Below are 21266 nucleotides of genomic sequence, written 5' to 3'. Positions count from 1 at the left end.
CTCTTTCCTAGATGGTCGGGGATAAAGGGTGGTGATTGGGGGGGGTTAACTGTCCCGGAGGCACGTGCTTAATTGTAGGGTGCCTCAAGGGGTGGTGCTCTCCCCGATGTTGTTTAACATCTACATGCACCCCCTAGCCCAGATTGCCCGGAGGTATGGGCTGGGTTGCCACCAGTATGCTGATGACACCCAGTTCTATCTACTGATGGACGGCCAGCCTGACTGTGTCCCAGAAAATCTGGACCTGGCATTGAAAGCTGTGGCAGGATGGCTTAGACCGAGACAATTGAAGTTGAACCCAGTGAAGACAGAGGTCCTTTGCCTGAGTTGTGGTGGTCTAGGCAGGGAAATTCCCTTACCAGCATTTGATGGTACGCCACTGACAATGGCGCACAGGGTCAAGACCTTGGGAGTGCTGCTGGAGCCTGCCCTGACAATGGAGGCCCAGACAGCAGCCATTACTAAATCTGCTTTTTTCATCTTAGGCGGGTGAGGCAGTTGGTCCCCTTCCTGGAGCGCGGCGACCTGGCAACAGTGATCCATGCACTGGTAACCTTGAGGTTGGACTACTGTAATGCCCTCCACTTGGGGCTGCCCCTGTGTCGAACCCAGAAACTACAGCTAGTGAAGAACGTGGCGGCCAGGCTGTTATTGGGGCTTCCCAGGTGGGAGCACATACAGCCGGGGGTGCGGGAACTCCACTGGCTGCCAATAGTATACCGGATTTGTTACAAGGTGCTGGTTATTACCTTTAAAGCCATATATGGTCTAGGACCTGCCTACCTTAGGGAACGTCGCTTCCCACATGTTCCCCAGAAGGTACTTTGATCTGGGTTTCAAAATCTATTGGTAATCCCCGGGCTGAAGGAGGCCAAATTAAAGGTCACCAGAGAGAGGGCCTTCTTGATTGCAGCCCCCCACTGGTGGAATCAACTGCCAGAGGAAGTGAGGGCCTTGCGGAACCTTGCCCAGTTCTGCAAGGCCTGCAGGACCGCTCTATTCCAGCTGGCTTTCAATTGACAAGGAGCCTATATTGTAGAAAACTGAAGAAATACTGTCACCACTGAAACATATAACATTAATGTGATTAGCTCCAAACTAATTTTTATTGTTTTAATTATAGAATGTGTATTTTTATAACATGTATTGTTTCTAATTGTTTATTGTGATTTTATATTGTGAGCCGCCCTGAGCCTGCTTTGGCGGGGAGGGCAGGATATAAATCAACTAAAATAAATAAAATAAAACATTTATTAAAATTTAAAAAATAATCCAAAAACCTTCCAAACCTATAAGATTCTAGTATGCAGAATATAACATTAATTCAACATCCAATACTTAAATATTGTGCACAAAATTGAAGCCCCATCTCTTCAAATAACAATCTGTATATTTTCAATGGTATTCTCTGTGTCAAGGGGGGGACCATGGAGACACATCGATGTTATGACTGCAAAGCTGAAACAAAAAGAAGTCAACAATTCTTCTACAGCAGAGTGCACTGACAGGACAGGCTTGAAAGAGAGATGCAAAGTCCTTTGTGGAAAAGAACCAAACAAAAATTGCTACCAAACAGGAATTGGCACAATCTCACTTGGAATTCCACCACATGTGCTGCTCCCGGATGCTGAGAAGGAACTTAATGCAGGCTTATTCTCAAGTAAGCATGCTTAGCATTGGGACCTCAGCCAGTCTCTGCGTGCTGACCCATACGCAGGCAACTATTTCTGCCATGTGTGAAGAGGGGAAAGAGGAGGAAATAGGCAGGCTTGCAAGCTCTTCTCCTCCACCACAGAGGTCTCCCAGAGACCTAGAATAGGGAAAGAGAGCCAAGGGAGCCACTGGAAGAAGGGGCACAATTAAAGAGGGTGATGCAGGATTCCCTTAGTTTCATAGCTCTTGCAGGAGCTGTATTTACTAACCTTGGTGTCAAGGCAAAGAGATGCATAATGATGCAAACGGTGGTCCGTGATTTATATGGTACATGTGTGTATCCTTCTCTCACTGGAGCCAAAAATAATTCCCTCTGCTGGTCTCATGGGGACTGTTATTCCCAGCTTTTTAATAAAAAGACTCTTTTTAGCAAGGTCATGTTGTAAAGTGCATACATATGTATTTTATCTTTCTGTGCAGAGAAAGTATTAAGAGTTTTAATAAAGATATGTGTGTAATATTTGTTCATGTCTTGCAGCTTTCAAACATCTGATGTTTATTCTACGTGGCTCTTGCATTAAGCAAGTTTGAACACCCCTGTCTTAGAGGAAGGAAACTAATTGCAGACTGTTGTCTCTGCCTAAAGGAAGTGCTCAACAAATCCCTCATTTTGGACACCTGTAGCCATGTTTTGAACCATCAGAAAAGACTACCATCAGGAAATGGCTACCCTAACAAGAACCCTGTTGAGAGAGCCAACAGGTTTCCACAGGGTAACTAACATACTGTAAGTTTGCTAACGAAAACACAGAGAATATAGAAAACCCCCCAGCAGAAGAGAGATCACAAGTGAGAAAAGAGCAATCCATGCCTGCCCATGCATATACAAGGTGGAACAAAACGATGTTCCCTGAGTCTCAGGTAGTAGAAACTTAATGAGTTCCAATGTTCCATGGGCCCAGAAAACATAATGTTAATGACTGGAACATTATAAGGACACACAATTAAGGACAGAGTCAGTGCCAGTTACTCATTGATTTTATATATATAATTTGCTGAAGCCTATTTTGCCCAAATGCTGTATGGTCCAGCGTAACAGTATTTAATCTGTAGTGCCAAATATGTTGAGACTAAAGCCCAGGTTGCTGACTTATACATTCCAAAAACAAAGCATTTTGTTGAAGGCAGCATTTATGGCTTAGTTCTGACAGAGTAAACACAGATGCCCCCTGATGCATGAGGAGCATGTTGGTTATATGAATGCACATCAATACCACTTGCTGATAGTCACCTCAGAAAACATTTTGCGCCCTTTGTTATGGGCTGAAGAATAGTAAATATGTAGAGCTCTGAGTAAGTCTGGAGTATGCTAATCCTCTACTGGCTAAACTAGATTGGGCAGTAATATGGTAATGTTAGTTCCTGAGTCTTATGAAACAGTGACCACCAGTGACCACCTTAGGAACAAAAATGGAATGTAAACAAAGCATCACTCTATCCTTGCGAAACACAAACCACCTTGGTTTAAGACAAAGTATTCCCAATTCTGACATACATCTTACTGAAGTGAAAGCCACTCAGAATAAGACTTTGAGTGTGAAAGAGAAGAATGAGGCACCATAGCTTGCTTAGCTCAAAGCCTCTTCCAACGAGGCCTTCCAGGTACATTCATTTGTTTTAGTTTCTGTGAGAACATCACAACCCCAGTGACCTATTCTGAAAAACCATGGTTCAAAAGCATTTATTTATCAATTGCCAAGCACCTAGGCGGAGCCATGCTGGATCTGAATGGTGCATTGGACCCTGTGTTAGGAGATTTGCAGAGACTGGGACCTTCCAGAGTGGCAATATGGACAATTCCACCAGGTTGGAAAACCCTGGCTTCCTGGGCCACTGTGTTCAATGTGCTCCTCTCCCACTTTAGTTTCTTTATCAAACCTGGAGTAGTGGGGAAAGGAAGAAAGTCATATAATAGACCCAGAGGCCGGGTGTCCTGAGTCCAACGATTTGTTCTAAATCCAGGAAAGAACTGGCTAAGCTGTGTGTTCTGAGGAGATGCAAACAGGTCCCAAAGCATTTGCAGATCATCAAGAAAACCCAAGGACCCAATTTCCACTCCCCTGGTCCAACTGTTGCCTGATGAGCCAGTCCACCATTGTAAATGCCACTGACGTGCTCTGCCATCAGAGGCAGAGCGTGGTGAACAGGCAAACAGGATCTCTGCTTTCATTTGCAGCAGCAAGCACAATACTGATGTGGGCTTTGGTAGTGGTGGTATCCGCGGAGATTCTGAAGTCAGTTCTGAAAGTGAAGAACCACCAACATGATCACCCTCAACTCCAGATTTCTGCTTAGAGTTACTCTGAGTAGGACCAGATATCCTGCTCCTGACCCAGAGAGCAGTGAGCCTCCCAACCATGGAGACTTGCATTTGTGCTGCTGCTGTTTTTTTCCTTGAGGAATTTTCTATTGAAAAATGACACTCCTAAAATCACCATTGAGATCTCTGGTCAGTTTCTTTCTGACTTGCCTCTTCATAGAGATCAGGTTTTGAAAGCAGAATCTACTGCCTGCCCATTTTTGGACATGATTAATTTCCATTTTACTTTGGGGGGGGGGAATTGTATGATGTTTCCCCAAAGCATAAAAATCTGAGTGGTAATGAGATTTTCTTCCCAAAACAGATCAAGAACCTGAACTTCCTTGAGCTCTTAGTCAAGGTTCTGATCAAAGATCATCTAGGTACAGATGAAGATGGATTCTCAGGTTTGCCACCACTGCACTATTAATTTTGTGAAGATGCAGGGTGCTGGGCCCAAACCAAGTGCTGGGCCTTTAACCACTGCCATGAGTGAAATGCAGATACTACCTGCAGACAAAGATGGATACCTGTAACCAGGCCTCAGTCAAATCTGAGGTGACAAGAGAGGAGGTCTTACAACTGATAGACAAATTAAAAACTAATAAGTCACCAGGTCCGAATGGCATACATCCAAGAGTTCTGAAGGAAATCAAAGTTGAACTTGTGGATCTTCTGACAAAAATATGTAATCTTTCATTGAAATCTGCCTCCGTTCCTGAGGACTGGAAGGTAGCAAATGTCACCCCCATCTTTAAAAAAGGTTCCAGAGGAGACCCAGGAAATTACAGGCCAGTCAGTCTGACTTCAATACTGGGAAAGTTGGTAGAAACCATTATCAAGGACAGAATAGGTAGGCACATTGATGAACACGAGTTACTGAGGAAGACTCAGAATGGGCTCTGTAAGGAAAGATCTTGCCTCACTAACCTGTTACATGTCTTTGAGGGGGTGAACAAACATGTGGACAAAGGAGACCCAATAGATGTTGTTTACCTTGACTTCCAGAAAGCTTTTGATAAAGTTCCTCATCAAAGGCTCCTTAGTAAGCTCAAGAGTCATGGAGTAAAAGGACAGGTCCTCTTGTGGATCAAAAACTGGCTAATTAATAAGAAGCAGAGATTGAGTATAAATGGGCAGTCTTTGCAGTGGAGGACGGTAAGCAGTGGGGTGCCGCTGGGCTTAGTACTGGGTCCCATGCTCTTTAACTTGTTCATAAATGATTTGGAGTTGGGAGTAAGCAGTGAAGTGGCCAAGTTTGCAGATGACACTAAATTGTTCGGGGTGGTGAGAACCAGAGAGGATTGTGAGGCACTCCAAAGGGATCTGTTGAGGCTGGGTGAGTGGGCGTCAACGTGGCAGATGAGGTTCAATGTGGCCAAGTGCAAAGTAATGCACATTGGGGCCAAGAATCCCAGCTACAAATACAAGTTGATGGGGTGTGAACTGGCAGAGACTGACCACGAGAGAGAACTTGGTGTCGTGGTAGATAACTCACTGAAAATGTCAAGACAGTGTGCGATTGCAATAAAAAAGGCCAATGCCATGCCGGGAATTATTAGGAAGGGAAATGAAAACAAATCAGCCAGTATCATAATGCCCCTGTATAAATCGATGGTGCGGTCTCATTTGGAATACTGTGTACAATTCTGGTCACCGCACCTCAAAAAGGATATTATAGCATTGGTAAAAGTCCAGAAAAGGGCAACTAGAATGATTAAAGGGATGGAACACTTTCCCTATGAAGAAAGGTTAAAACATTTGGGGCTCTTTAGCTTTGAGAAACGTCGACTGCGGGGTGACCTGATAGAGGTTTACAAGATTATGCATGGGATGGAGAAAGTAAAGAAGTACTTTTCTCCCTTTCTCACAATACAAGAACTTGTGGGCATTCGATGAAATTGCTGAGCAGTTGGGTTAAAACGGATAAAAGGAAGTACTTCTTCACCCAAAGGGTGATTAACATGTGGAATTCACTGCCACAGGAGGTGGCGGCGGCTACAAGCATAGCCAGCTTCAAGAGGCGGTTAGATAAAAATATGGAGCAGAGGTCCATCAGTGGCTATTAGCTACAGTGTGTATATATGTGTGTATATTTTGGCCACTGTGTGACACAGAGTGTTCGACAGGATGGGCCATTGGCCTGATCCAACATGGCTTCTCTTATGTTCTTACTGATATCAGAAAGCCTTGAGACTGAGTGTCTTTGTAATATTCTTTAGGGTTTCCATCTTGAACCTCATGTATTTGACAAATCTGTTGGTGGACTTGAGGTCTAAGACTGCACTACTTTTTGAGGATTGTGAAGTAAACCCCTCTGTATTTGTGAAGCAGTGGCACTGGCTTTACCATCACCTGTATGGAAAGGAGATTTTGTATGATATCTAGAGCTGATCACCTGTGGAAAACCAGGGCTGAAAAGAACTTGTTTGGCATAAGAAAAATAAACTTGAAGTATCTTTCACCCAATGATAAGAAAAGGACCGAGCTCAGAACTGACAGAAAAACTGTAGGCAGTCCCCAACTAGCTTGTCCCTTGCATTACACACTGTGCTGCTGGGTTTTATTTGAACTAGAGAACCGTCCAGAGATTAAGATCCACACCTGTAATACTTCCTGTTCCTATGTCAGGAATAACATTTGAAACAGCTCTCTGAATTGGAGACAGCTCTCTGAATCCAAAGACTGAAAACAAGAACTTTTAGAATGTTCATCATTGTGCTTGGCTGAGTAAAGGCAGATATCTTTTTATCTTTGCTCTCAACCATGAGTTCACCCAGGTTATCCCTTCTGTAAGCTTAAAAAATGTCAAAGTGGCTTTGGAAGATACATCCATGGCAGGCTGTAAACCATAAATATCTACAGGCCACCACAGCCAAGGTAAGTGCCCATGAAGAAAGCTTCATGGCATCTAAGCTTTAATCTGCTGAGAAGGCTGCTACCTGTTCCAGTCTATTCAAATAATCTGATTGTCCAGCATTTAAGTTTGCAGAAAAACTAATGAGATTTCTCACCCGCTTCAGAGAAGCATTGTCAACTAGAGAGCTGGCTGCTGCAGCTTTAATACCAAAGGCAGTTGCTTAATGTATCCTCCTGAGAGTGAGTTCATCTTATGGTCTGTGGGATCCTTCATGGATCCTTTCCCATCCTTAGTGACTGCTGCACCTGAAATGAAAAATCGGCCTTGGTGCCATTTTCTGAGCTGCCTAAATTTGCGCTGTGGCTTCATGACAGCTAGAGCCTCCACTGGCTTAAGCTGGCTGACTGCAGTTGGTAAGACCTGCTTTCCTTCTGACTTGGGCAGAACAGCTTTCACAGCCTGATTCGACAACACCACAGCCCCAAGGCTATTGCAACAGAGTTTGCAGCCCATGTGACCTTGGCTAGACAGCCACTAGACAAGCCATTACCAGTGATAAAAAGGGTAAGGCATTTGATTTTTGTTTTTCTGAAGGGGAGGAAGGAAGGTAAGAATGAAATGAAGGCTAGAAAAAAGAAAGGTGTTTGCAATTACAGGCTCTAAAATGGATTTTTACTCTGAGTTTCCTTCTCACTATTAGAAGAAGATATTGGATTTATATCCCGCCCTCCACTCCAAAGAGTCTCAGAGCGGCTCACAATCTCCTTTACCTTCCTCCCCCACAACAGACACCCTGTGAGGTGGGTGGGGCTGGAGAGGGCTCTCACAGCAAGCTGCCCTTTCAAGGACAACCTCTGCCAGAGCTATGGCTGACCCAAGGCCATTCCAGCAGGTGCAAGTGGAGGAGTGGGGAATCAAACCCGGTTCTCCCAGATAAGAGTCCGCACACTTAACCACTACACCAAACTGGCTCTCCAGTAAGGCATGAAACAAAACCTATCGGCAGCGTTCGATATGGTCGACCATCGGCTTCTGGCGTGCCACCTTGCCGACCCAGGGATTCAGGGGTTGGCCTTGCAATGGCTTTCCTCTTTCCTTGACGGTCGGGGACAAAGGGTGGCGATTGGGGAGGAACTGTCCCGGAGACACACGCTTGATTGTGGGGTGCCTCAAGGGGCGGTGCTTTCCCCGATGTTATTTAACATCTATATGCGCCCCCTTGCCCAGATGGCCCGAGGGTATGGGCTGGGTTGCCATCAATATGCTGATGACACCCAGCTCTATCTGCTTATGGACGGCCGGCCCGCCTGCGCCCCAGAAAATCTGGACCGGGCGTTACAGGCAGTGGCTAGGTGGCTTAGGCTGAGCGGGTTGAAGCTGAACCCGGCGAAGACAGAGGTCCTTTGTTTGGGTCGCTGCGGCCCGGGAAGGGAAATCCCCCTGCCAGTTTTTGACGGCGCTCCATTAACAGCGTCGGGCAGGGTTAAGAGCCTGGGGGTGCTGTTGGAGCCTTCATTGACGATGGAGGCTCAGATAGCAGCCACTGCCAAGTCCGCTTTTTTTCATCTTAGGCGGGCGAGGCAGTTGGCCCCCTTCCTGGAACGTGACGACCTGGCAACAGTGATTCATGCTACGGTCACCTCGAGGCTGGACTACTGTAATGCCCTCTACATGGGGCTACCCTTGTGCCGGACCCGGAAACTGCAGTTAGTGCAGAACGCTGCTGCCCGGCTGTTATTAGGGCTCCCAAGACGGGAGCACATTCGGCCGGGGCTCCAGGGTCTGCACTGGCTGCCAGTAATATTCCGAGTCCGGTACAAGGTGTTGGTTATTACCTTTAAAGCCCTATATGGCCTAGGACCTGCCTACCTTAGGGACTGTCTCTCCCCACACGTTCCCCAGAGAGTACTACGCTCAGGTTCACAAAACCTGTTGGTAGTCCCCGGGCCAAAGGAGGCCCGTCTAAAATCCACCAGGGATCGGGCCTACTCAATAACAGCACCTTATTGGTGGAACCAGCTGCCGGAAGAGGTGCGGGCCCTGCGGGATCTAGGGCAATTCCGCAGGGCCTGTAAGACAGTCCTCTTCCGGCAGGCCTATGACATTAACTGACAATGTAAAATATCTTGGATGGAACAAAATGTATCTATAGGCCGCCGGTTTTATTCTATCTTGTTTTTATTAATTTATGGTTTAATTGTATTTTAAATGTTTTAAACTGAAGTTGTTTCAATTATTATGTTGTAAGCCGCCCTGAGACACTTAGGTGAGAAGGGCGGGGTATAAATCTTAATATAAATATATATAATATAAATAAAACTGAAGGACTTGGACAACACTTGCCATAAGGCAGAGACAGAAGTCTCCAATAAATTCCTGCCTCTCCAAGAATACTGGAAGTAGCCTATGCATCAAATCATGTCATCCAGTTCCAGAGGAGAAAAATCTGTCAAGGTAGGCTTGAATAGCTGTTCTTCCCCCCAAATTAAAAGGGATGTTCAGTGTCATTCAGTTTCCACTTTCATTTTTAACATGGTAAAATTTGTAATAGAGTTTTATCCATCAGTTTTGCATTACAAAAATTTCTCTTGAATATATTTCTATAGGTAAGAGATGAAATTTTTAGAACACATCAGTTTCTATAAGGTAAAGCACATTTTAGGTTTCTCTACCTGTAGTGCTTCCAGAACAATGTTCATGGTGCAAAAATGTATATTATACTGTGATAAGTTTAAAGAATCAAATGTTACTCTGTGAACAGGTCCTGCTCTGTCTAAGATGTCTATTAGCTGATGCCATGTCATACTTATGTAAGAAGCACTTTATCACACCGTGTATAACTGGCTTATGGAATTCTCAAACAACAAATAGATGGCTCTTAAAAGGGACTAGAAAAATTCATCAGCCATTGGTCTATCAACAATTATTAGGAAAAACAGTTAAGAATAGAATTTCTGCATTCAATAGCACCAGATTCCTGGAACATCAGATGCTGGAAATAAACATCAACCATGCCATGTTGGCTTATCTGTCAATCTATACTTCACGGAGTTGGGCATACAGACCTGTTGCAGTCCCTGTGATCCTGAAACTGGAACTTGCATAATAGTTTGACCTTGGCTCCCTGGTACAGCCTGTACCATGATTGGCTGACCAGTTGATGTGATCAGTTGACCTCCACTCACTTGTACCATCAATGGCTGACCCTGCACCTAAAGAACAGGAAGGAAAAACAACACAATGAAATAGAAATCCAATACGCTACCTGCGTATCAGGTACTGACTACGTTGACTGACATTATATAGACAAATCAAAACGTAACAGTAATGAAAATCATGCAGCAGCCTGAACTCAGACATATTTTTTTCTGGGAACTTTCCACTTTGCCCTTTCATCTACCAAAAATGCCAGATAAGACACTGGCCTCTACCTGGATAAAATATGGAACAAAAAAGTATGTACAACTAGAGTCCTAAACCCCTGAAATTAATTCACAGTTCACACAGCTTAGTAAGCCATTAAACTATTTAAAGCTCCTTAAGAGTAGTATCTTAAAAACTAACAAATCAAGGACTTTTAACTGCCATCTTCCAAAATCCTTCTTTGTACCCCTTTTCAGCTGAGGAACCTGAGCAAACTGGAAGCAGAAGAGAAAGAGGCATATATATAAGATGGAATAGGCATGCTATAAGCTTGGAGACGCGCTTTACATATCTGTACAGAATTCACAGTTTGCAATATGACTTATATCAAGGCACTGAAGCTTCCAGGCAGTTCATACAGCAGTTACTGAATAGGTAATTCCAGATTCTTGAAAAACTGAGATCTAAACACAATGCATCCATTAATCTTTCAGATACTGAGTATTGCATAAACACCCCTTCCTTTTTTCTTTCCAAGTGCACTTTGGCCTCCATAACAGCTATATATTTTAAAAACAAAGCTTTGCTATTAAAAAAAAATTGAGAAGGGTGGGAGCATGCAGATGTACTGCACACTCATGCATGCCAGCTGTGCAAAATAAGCTATGGCCTACTGGCCTTACATAAACATTGGTATCATTAACAGAGAGAATTTGCCCTATGCATGGCAAGGTAGATTTGATTTAGAAAATACATAAGAAATTCAAAGCAGAACGGAGTTTTAAAATGATGAAATATGAGAGACAGTTGACAAAATCTACTCCTACAACAGCCAGCTCTTCCTTTCTTATTGTCTGCAAGGGGGCAGTAGACATTAAAGTTTTCCATGGTGCTTAGAACATAAAGAGAGCTGAAAGAGGAGCTCAGTGTTAAATCTAGACTAAGCCAACATAATACAAGGGAGTCTTCTTTGGTATTAGCTCACTGGATATTAATTCATTATGTTCAGAATTACTGACTTTTACTTAAGAAACAGATACCAATTTAGCAAGAACTTCTTCATCAAAGAGTGATTAACACATGGAATTCACTGCCACAGGAGGTGGTGGCAGCTACAAGCATAGACAGCTTCAAGAGGGGATTGGATAAACATATGGAGCAGAGGTCCATCAGTGGCTATTAGCCACAAGGTACAGATAGAGCTCTCTGTCTGGGACAAGTGATCCTCTGTATTCTTGCTACTGGGGGGGGGGGCAACAGTGGGAGGGCTCTAGTGTCCTGGCCCCACTGGTGGACCTCCTGATGGCACTTGTTTTTTTGGCCACTGTGTAACAGACTGAATGGACCATTGGCCTGATTCAACATGGTTTCTCTTAAGTTCTTACCCCCCACTTCCTGCAAAATAAACTACAACAAAGCCCTGAGTAATCTGAAGAAATGAAGGTTAACATAAATCATAACATTAATCCCTGAAAAAGTAGAATATACCTTGAACAGCCCTGGCACAGCTTACAAAATGAGATGATGCTCACGATGACAGCCATTTCACAAGCGCACAAATCAGGGTTTGAAATATCCCTTCCCAACGGATTACAATTCTTTTTAAAAAACTGAACATTTAAAAACTATTTTAAAAACTGAAAAATTAACATTTTTCTGACGAATGTAATACAAATAACACCATCTAAACTGCATTAATAAGATTTTAAATTTCCTTGGGTTTCTTCAAATAAAATCTGATTGAGATGGGAGAACCAAGCATGTACTACATGCCATTGTTTAGGATTTCCTTCACAAAAACTGTAAAATGCTATCTCTTATTCCTTTGTTCCTATTCAAAATAAGGATTTTCTAACTTACAACAACAGAAATTTCATGGAACATCATGCAGTACATGGAACACTGCATGCAAATCAGCTCCAACCATTCTGTTAATTGTACTGTTATCCATCTACAGTTAGCATAAGCCATAGCAGTTGCAAAGCATTAAAAATGCCACTACTCTTCCATTCCTATTTCAAGCCCCGGTGCAAACACAGCATTAGACATGAAGTGATGGGGTGATTCATGCAGTGCTCACATATACATACAACAGATAGATCACCACTACCTGGAGGGTCTGGACTTGCTGGCCTGAGGCAGATGCCACCTGAGCCTCAGTCTGCAACTGGACAGCAGTGACACCACCCTGCTGCTGGGAACAGGAACAGGAAGAGCTTGAAACTTTGGAGGAGGGCAGGAAAAGCTCAAAACAAGAAACAGTCTTGCCACTGGCAAAAGAACAGGCCCTGCTTGGCCATTCTTGATGTGACAACCACTAGTGCTTGACTTGAGCTATAATTACAAACTAAAGACAGAACAGATACGGCTAATATCTCCTTATTAAAATCTGGAAACTTATCTTTTGCAGGTTGTATTAAGATCACAAATAAATAGCTAATTAGAGGCCAATGAAGTCCAAAGAACAACTCCGAATAGCCTCTAATAGGATGGCACCTAGGTCAATACAATGAGCTGTTAGGACTTCCCTCAGAAACAAAAAACATACCAATCTTAGAAAACAGAGGTAGGATAAGCCAAGCAAAGGAAATAAAGTAACACCTATCAGCTTGTAACACCTCATTCAGATCTGTATTATTAATATCTATACTGCTACACAGATTCTCACTGAACTGACCATTTTGCTCATATACACAACACTTAGATCTAGTTCAGCAAACTAGATCTAAGTGAGTCTCCATACTGCTACACAAGAAGAAACACAGCAAACTATACTAAGAGTGATTGATATCATGCCTCATCTGCATCATAACTGCCTGCTCCAAAAACTGAGTTATACAGAAAATAAAATAACTGATTTAATGGTGTTAAGGTTATCCATCTGCATAGGTGAATTAATTAATCCTTCAAATTTCTAGGCATTCCAGGATCTCTTTTTCAAACTATCCCACATCCTCATAAAAATAATCTATTAGTTTACACAGTACTGAAGACTATAACCATTTTAGGAAGTGGGACAAAAAAGCAAATCCAGCACTCAAAATGCTTTGCAATTGCATACTGCAGATTGAGTAATTATGGCACATAATCTTACTATTAAGACAGACAGGGAATTTCTAATATATTCAGGAAAAAGAAAGCTCAAGATAAAAAAACAACCAGTTAAGCAACATGTATTCTCATGGGCTTCTAAAATGGAAGAGAATAACCAAAACCTTCAGTTCACTCTCACAAGTAGCTTCTCACACCTGTTGCTGAATTTGTCCAGCTTGTACAACTATCTGTTCCGTTGAGCTACTGCTGTTTGCTGTGTATTGCTCCATATTTTTTCCACTGCCAATCGTCTATACGAGCTTCAACTGCAATCCTAAAAAGAAAGAAAAAATTATTCCTAAAGTTGATTAAAAATTAAGAAAAGTGAAAACAGTCAATTCTTCTGTTTAGTGTATCTTAACAACAAAGCCAGCCTTCCAGTTATCTCATTAAAAAATGTTGAATAAACTTTAAATAGAATACATTTTCAAACTCTTCTGTAGCGTTCAATATTTGTTACCAGAACTGTAAAAATTATTCTGTAAATGCAACTAATCTTTCTTAATATGGTGTGCTTTATGTTATTTCTTTATAGATAGGAGCTTAGTCCTACCAACTATTTGGGATTTTGACAGTTAAGAGTTTCAGAGATAAAAGACTGTATCTGAGGTTAACTATGCAAGAACATCCACAGATCAGTCTACAAATTCTGTCTACACTGTATGCTACAGAACATTGCTCCCAAAATCTTATTCTTCTTCAGAAGTCATCTCAGAAGTCAAGAAAGCTAAAGATCTGCTCATTTTGTTGCTTAATGTCTAGAAAACATACAAAGCAACATGCAGCATATGTGAGCTTGCTCCTGCTTTGAAAGCTAGCGATTAGCTGCCCTCTGGCTACTACTATTCTTCACAGATTACCGTAATTTTCAAACGCAGTTTCTAAAAATTGACACCAATATTCAGATTCCTCCCCTCCCCATATCCAATAAAAGCTCTATATCAAATGCTGAGCAATGGATAGTTGTCGTTTATCACTTATCACTCAACAGACAAAAGGAGTACAAAATATTTTGCAACTGCTAGAGTTCTTTTTGGATCTCTGTAAGAGAATATATGTCCAAATGAACTTGCAAACAGTGTAAGATATAATGCCTCCTGAGATTAGCATACAAAGGACACTCCAGAAGGATATGTGCTATTGTGTCAATCTTACCTAATGGCCAGGGGCAGAATCATTCTGAATAAGGTGAACACATGAACCTATCCTTCCTAACTGATGAGGAGTGAGCATTTAGTCTGGCCAGAATGAATGCCTTTAACAGACTTTGGGAAGACAATAGATAGTTATAGGAGGGAAGATATTTTGGAGGTGGAATACCAAAAACTTGGGATGAACAGATGAGGCATGCTCTAAAGGCAGATCTTTGGTGATCAATTGATTTTACATTTCTCATCAAAGCAAATACTGCAAGAAAACCCAGGATCTACCGTATTTTTCGCTCCATAAGACGCACCTGAGCATAAGACGCACCTAGTTTTTAGAGCTGTTTGTGTGAATTTAGAGGCATTTGTGTGAATTTTTTGCAGTATTCGCTCCTTAAGACGCACACACTTTTCCCTCCACTTTTTTGGGGGGGAAAAGTGAGTCTTATGGTGCAAAAAATACGGTAAATAGTGTCCAGGTTAACATCAAGAGCCAGCAGTTTCTCAAAGACAGTCTCAAACCACATTGAGCAGAGATGATGGATCAGAAAGGGTAACCTTGGGACAGTCAGGAAGAGGGCCATCAGGTTCATTTTGGGGATTCAGATACTGTCTAGTGCAGGTAAGTTACCATATCTCCAAGAATAATCTATTATGTTCTCAGAATGGATAAATCATCCCCAAAAGATGATTCAAGAATTACAGTGGGAGGTGATAAGCATTGGGATACCTACCACAGGCTCGGTACTAGGTCTGGTGCTTTTAACTTGTTCATTAAGTTGGAAGCAAGCAGTAAAGTGACTGAGTTTGTGGATGACAAGACTGTGAGGCATTCCAGAGGGATCTGTCAAAGCTGGGCAAGTGGGTGTCAATGTGGCAAATTAGGTTCAATGTGGGCAAGTGCAAGTAATGCACAGGGGAGCCAAAAAATCCTAGCTATTAACTATACATTGATAGGGTCCAAACTGGTGGTAACTGACCAGCAAAGAGATCTTGCAATTGTGGTAGATAACTTACTGAAGATGTCATCTCAGTGTGTGGCTGCAATAAAAAAGGCAAATGCTATGCTGTGATTAGGAAGGGGACTGAAAACAAATCAGCTGGTATCATAATGCCCCTGTATACATCCATGGTGCCTCATTTGGAATACTGTGTACAGTTCTGGTCACTGCACCTCAAAAAAGATTATAGCATTGGAAAAGGTACAGAAAAGGGCAACAAATGATTAAGGGGATGGAACACCTTCCCTATGAAGAAAGGTTAAAAGGTTAGGGCTCTTTAACTTGGTGAAATGATGACTGAGAGGTGACATGCCAGAGATTTACAGAATTATGCATGGGATAGAGAAGGTAGAGAAAGAAGTACTTTTCTCCCTTTCTCGCAATACAAGAACTCCTGGACACTCGAACTTATTAAGTGGTAGGGTTAGAACAGATAAAAGGAAGTACTTCTTTACGCAAGGAGTAATTAACATGTGGAATTCAATGCCACAGAATGGTGGCTACAAGCACAGATAGCTTCTTCAAGAGGGGGCTGAATAAATGTATGAAGCAGAGGCCCATCAGTGGCTATCAGCTACAAAGTATAGATGGAACACTCTATCTGGGGCAGTGATGCTCTATATTCTTGGCGCTTGGGAAGCAACAGTGGAAAGGCTTCTGGAGTTCTGGCCCTACTTGTAGAACTCTTCATGGCGTCTGGGTTTGGGGCACTGTGTGACATAGAGTGTTGGGCTGGATGGACCACTGGCTTGATCCATCATGGCTTTTTATGTTCTTATCTTGCAGTTAAAGATTTCTCATGAAGATGAAAAACTGAAGAATAGCAATATTTGAAGGCCACCATACAAAACCAACCAATACAAGACAACACATACACCATACTATAGTCAATTAAGAAATTCTATGAAATAAGAAAAATCCCCTATGCTTGTTTTATATGGCCTGCTAGTTGCTAACCTGAGTTCTTTCTCCTCACCACAAACTAAGACATCAGCTGGGAAAGAGTACAGTTTGGACATGTGTAGAATAAATTACATAAGCTAGGACTACTTGATGTTATGTGAATGACAGTGAGTGTGGAAGCTACTGAAGTAGGGCTTCTTTCTATGTTACTTGGGTTATATCAGAAACATGACAGGAGCCCACAATGCAGCTCCCTCAGGGTAGCACTGGCTTCTCCCAAAACTGAGTCACATCTGGTATACGAAGAATTCACTATGGACTCCACTCACAAAACAGCATGTAAAGGAGTTGCACTGCAATGGCTCCAAAGCTGTACAGGTAATACCAGAATGAGAACTTACTGATTCTGTGCTAATTTTTCCCTCTGTACTGTCTCCTCCCAAACATCCATGCCATTGTAACCAAACTCGTATTTGCAAATTATTCTACCTCTCTCCCCACAGCTGCTATTTGGATGTCATACAGAGCTACGGGGAAACTGTAAGGCAGGTAATGAACATAAGATGGTAAAAGGCTGCAGTCAGCAGAAATCTGCTTCATGACAAATAACATCTGTATTAGTTCCAGAAACAAATAACATCTGTATTAGTTCCAGAGACTATACTCTACTATGCTGCCTCTGTGTCAATGTCTGTAGTTAAGAATGACTGAAAAATAGCCTCCTTAACAGCCAAATTCTTAGAAGGCGGGTTAATGTCCTTAAAGAGTCAACATGGACTCAGGTGGGGCTAGTGCCATGCGCACTTGTTTCCAAGACTGGACTGAAGTTTCTGGAAACAGGGCTGTTTCAGCAACATTTTTCAAGGGTAAGCAAGTGGTTTATAACCTCCTATTGCTTGGGTCTTATGAGACAAAAGGAAACAAGGCATAAAAGGTGTAGAAGTTGTGAATACCTGGATCAATAAGGCAGCATTCCAAACAGATAAGAATGCCTACGTCACTGCTCCTTTTCTGCCATCTTTTCCAAGCCTAATTGAATATGCATGCATCAAATCCAAATGAAGGTACAAAGATATTATGGGTGGTGTCTTCACAACTGTGGAATCCCCTCCCCTTTAAGACATACACAATCCTGAGCATCTTCTAAAAGAAATGCAAATCTTTTGAGCTGGCTTTTCATGGCCATGTTTAGAACTCTTAAAATATGCAGGTTTCAAATGATAAATTTAATCTAATATTTTAATAAGGGCTTTATTTTGGTTCTACCTTTTATAAATTACAATGTGCCCAAACATTTGCAACATATTAGAATGGTAGGTATAATTTGTCAGAATTTATTTCTATTAACTAAAGAAACTATTTTTATAGCCTACTAAGGCACTGATTTCACACAAATTGTACTTTAAATACAGGAAAATATGGTGAAAAGTTCTTACAGGGTTTTTTGTTTGGTCTGCAATTGTTTTTACATAGCTCAGTTTTAAATGTATTCCAAAGCAACTTACTGAAGTCAATGCGACATGCTTGCATTTTCAAGTATGCATAACATTAAAAAGGTAAAGGTACTTGCAAGCACCAGTCGTTTCCGACTCTGGGGTGACATTGCTTTCACAATGTTTTCACGGCAGACTTTTTATGGGGCTGTTTGCCATTGCCTTCCCCAGTCATCTACACTTCCCCCCCAGCAAGCTGGGTACTCATTTTACCGACCTCGGAAGGATGGAAGGCTGAGTCGACCTGGAGCCGGGTACCAGAACCCAGCTTTCGCTGGGATCGAACTCAGGTCGTGAGCAGGGAGCTCAGACTGCAGTACTGCAGCTTTACCACTCTGCGCCATGGGGCTGTTATGCGTAACATTACAATAAGACAAAAAAGAAAGATATACTGACACTAATTTGCAACACAGCAACTTAAAATGTAGCTTCCAGAGTTAATAAATCTACCACTTTGATAGGAAATTGCTGTTTATAATTTGAGGCATCAGAATACATTTCTTGGTTTAGCCACAAATGTCACTATTTTATTTTAGCTACCATCCTTAAGGATTTTCTTTAAATTTCAACACCGTTTCTGAACAAGAAGAAGAAGATATTGGATTTATATCCTGCCCTCCACTCCGAAGAGTCTCATAGCGGCTCACAATCTCCTTTACCTTCCTCCCCCACAACAGACACCCTGTGAGGTGGGTGGGGCTGGAGAGGGCTCTCACAGCAGCTGCCCTTTCAAGGACAACCTCTGCCAGAGCTATGGCTGACCCAAGGCCATTCCAGCAGGTGCAAGTGGAGGAGTGGGGAATCAAACCCAGTTCTCCCAGATAAGAGTCCGCACACTTAACCACTACACCAAACTGGCTATGAACTAATGAACTAATCAAATAGATTATTCAAGTCTCAGACTGGTAAAATCATCTATTCATAAGCATTTATGGTTGATCGTCCTATAAAAAGAACAATTTCTGAAAGTTTTTCTAACTTCAACTACAATCCAGATTTAACTAACAGAAAATACAGCCCATTTTCACATAATTTAATTTCAAAAGAGGAATTATTACTACGTTGCACTCCCTTTCTTCAAGCTGCTGAGCAGTACACAAATCAAGTACATTTTTGAAACTTTACATTCAATACAATACCAATTAATCCATATGAGAGCGACACTACCATTAATTTCAACTGTGGCAGGTATTTTTAAGCTCACGTTTCAGAGGGGGGAAACTGCACAAGCGAATTCAGGAAAAAAAAAGTCATTATACCATAACCAATGCTCCCTCCAAGTCAGGGGTGTCGAACTCATTTATTAGGAGGACCAAATCTGACACAAATGGGACTTTGTGGGGTCGGGCCATGCGTGTCATGTAATGTGAGGTAGTGGAGATATAAACTTTATAAAGGACACAGACAAACACAATTAAAGGTATTGTGTTTTAACTTAAAATACAAACATGCCTATAACTCTTGCAATACTTTGTTTAAAACGGAAAGATAGGAAAATAGTGAGGTTTGGTAATGCAATTTTAAAAATAAAAAATCAAGAAAAAGCACAGCAGAAACTAAAAATATAAAATGCACTGAGCCTAGGAAAACAATGAAATGGCATTGCAAGCTTCCCCCCTCCCCCCCTTGGTCTACTCAGATCAGCAATGGGTCTCCAGTGTAATATCTCCCTTTGAGAGAGTACTCACTAGGCACCAGTTCTCAGATCCATTCAGCAGCGACAAAGCACCAACCCTTTATTTTCAAGGACACAACTCCAGGAAGCATGAGCTTCAGCTGGCTATAGGAACTCTGAAAAGTGAAACTGATTTCCATTCCATTTAAACACACTGCAGCACAAAGTTGCAAAGAAAATGGGGAATGCATTTTCCATTAAGGTCTCTGGGCCCTACCTCTCTGGGCACAGAAACTTTAATGGAAAATCCACACCACATTTTCTTTACAGCTCTGCTTCCTGCTGCAGCTGGTAAAGACAAGGCAGAAAGAACAGGGAACTTCTGCAGCCTTGGAGCTTCAAATGGTGAGGACAGGAGGGGGAGGAAGGGGAAGAAAGGAGCTCAGCAGGGCTGATTAAAGCCCTGGGCAGACCGGTTCTGGCCAGTGGGCTGGACATTTGACACTCCTGCTCTAGGCTGTGAGTAAAATTTCTATTTCGTAAGCTACTGGCATTAAAGTTGTAAGCTAGTATTTTAGCTACTACATAAATTAGTTTGCTCTGGGGTCATCCTTCCTGAGCTAAGACAGAGATGTATGAGCCGGAAGTTAACAAACTACGAGCTAGCTCACACTAACTCAAGTTTAAAGGGAACACTGTCCCCAACCTTGCATTTCAGAAAATGTCAGATTACTCTTCCTTATAAGAAATTTGATTAACATTCTTATCAACTACTTTTTTACTTAAATAAATTTAAATCTGGTCACAGAGTTGGTTTCTATGATTCTAGTGTAAATATCAATTTTAGGACAGGGCTGAACCAGGATTAACGGTCTAGTGTGGAATTAGTCTCTCAGTTCCTTAACGACTAAAGGATTTACTGCGATGCTAGTCTTCCAAAGCCCTATCCCAGTATGTCAGATGAAGGTTTTCAATATTTGTTGTCATTAAGAAACATTACAGGGAGAAAGACCGCATTAAAGATATAAGAATTTGTCGTAAGTAACATACAGGGCTCACTAGGGGCACTGAACTCTACGGTATTCATTTGCTAACCACGATTTCTACACTGCCCTGAATAACAGTCCTAAAACTGACCTCGCTACAGACAAGGTAACAAACCCCAAACTGGGAACAAACGCCTCAGTCTGGAAGAGGCCGACTACTACTCCTTCCTTCCCGAGAAGCCATGAGGAAACTTTTCTACAGGGAGCGGCCCGCAGGTTCCCTTATTTTCCCTTTCGGTACCCTCGCTCTCTTCTATTCAGTAGTGTCTAGAGGGCATTTCTCACACTCCTTGGAACCTTCTCACAGCGGACAAAGGGCCACCATACTAGACAGCCTTGCCAATACTCCACCCCCACCCCGGGGCAGCCCCGCGCGCTGGCCAGCCACCCCATCTTCACGTAAAGTCCGGGCGCTCGACGGGCCACAGCCACTAGCTGCCCCAGCGCTCGCCCAGCCCTAGCCCCGCGCGCGGCCTTCTGACTGGCCACTCGGCCCCGCCAATCCCGGCTCTTGGGCCGGCGCTCGGGGGCTCCATATTGGCTGCTCGCACTCACCGTGCCTTGCTCCCCCGGTTCGGGTCCCGCTCTGATTGGCTCCGCCACCGGTCCCCGAAACCCAATCAGCGCCTCTACTCAGCCGCCGCGCAAAATGGCGCCCAACCCCCGACGCCCAACAAAGAGAAGACGAGGATACCATGGCGCAGGCGCCGTACGAGAGCTCCTCCCGCCGAAGCT

The 21266-nt window shown here is 42.8% G+C and overlaps 1 protein-coding gene across 7 annotated transcripts in view; it reads right to left on the bottom strand.

The window, feature by feature from the left end:
• The window catches only part of NFYA (nuclear transcription factor Y subunit alpha), a 39554-nt gene extending 18306 nt beyond the window's left edge, over positions 1-21248 (bottom strand). For 2 of the 7 annotated variants that reach the window (XM_060231500.1, XM_060231505.1), the window contains exons 1-4: positions 21087-21244; positions 13484-13602; positions 12343-12429; positions 9938-10084 (exon numbers count right to left, since the gene is read on the bottom strand). In XM_060231500.1, coding sequence (XP_060087483.1) covers positions 9938-10084; positions 12343-12429; positions 13484-13558 — 309 coding nt within the window. In that variant the 5' untranslated portion in view covers positions 13559-13602; positions 21087-21244. Of the gene's footprint in view, positions 1-9937; positions 10085-12342; positions 12430-13483; positions 13603-21086 lie in introns of all 7 variants that reach the window. The other 5 variants (XM_060231501.1, XM_060231502.1, XM_060231503.1 and 2 more) reach the window with 5 other exon arrangements.
• Positions 21249-21266: the final 18 nt, after the last annotated feature.

The sequence above is a fragment of the Heteronotia binoei genome, chromosome 2 (assembly GCF_032191835.1).
Source record: "Heteronotia binoei isolate CCM8104 ecotype False Entrance Well chromosome 2, APGP_CSIRO_Hbin_v1, whole genome shotgun sequence".
NCBI classification, from domain to species: Eukaryota; Metazoa; Chordata; class Lepidosauria; order Squamata; family Gekkonidae; genus Heteronotia; species Heteronotia binoei.
The sequence above is the reverse complement of the archived record's forward strand: the minus strand, read 5'-3'. Positions and strand labels throughout refer to the sequence as shown.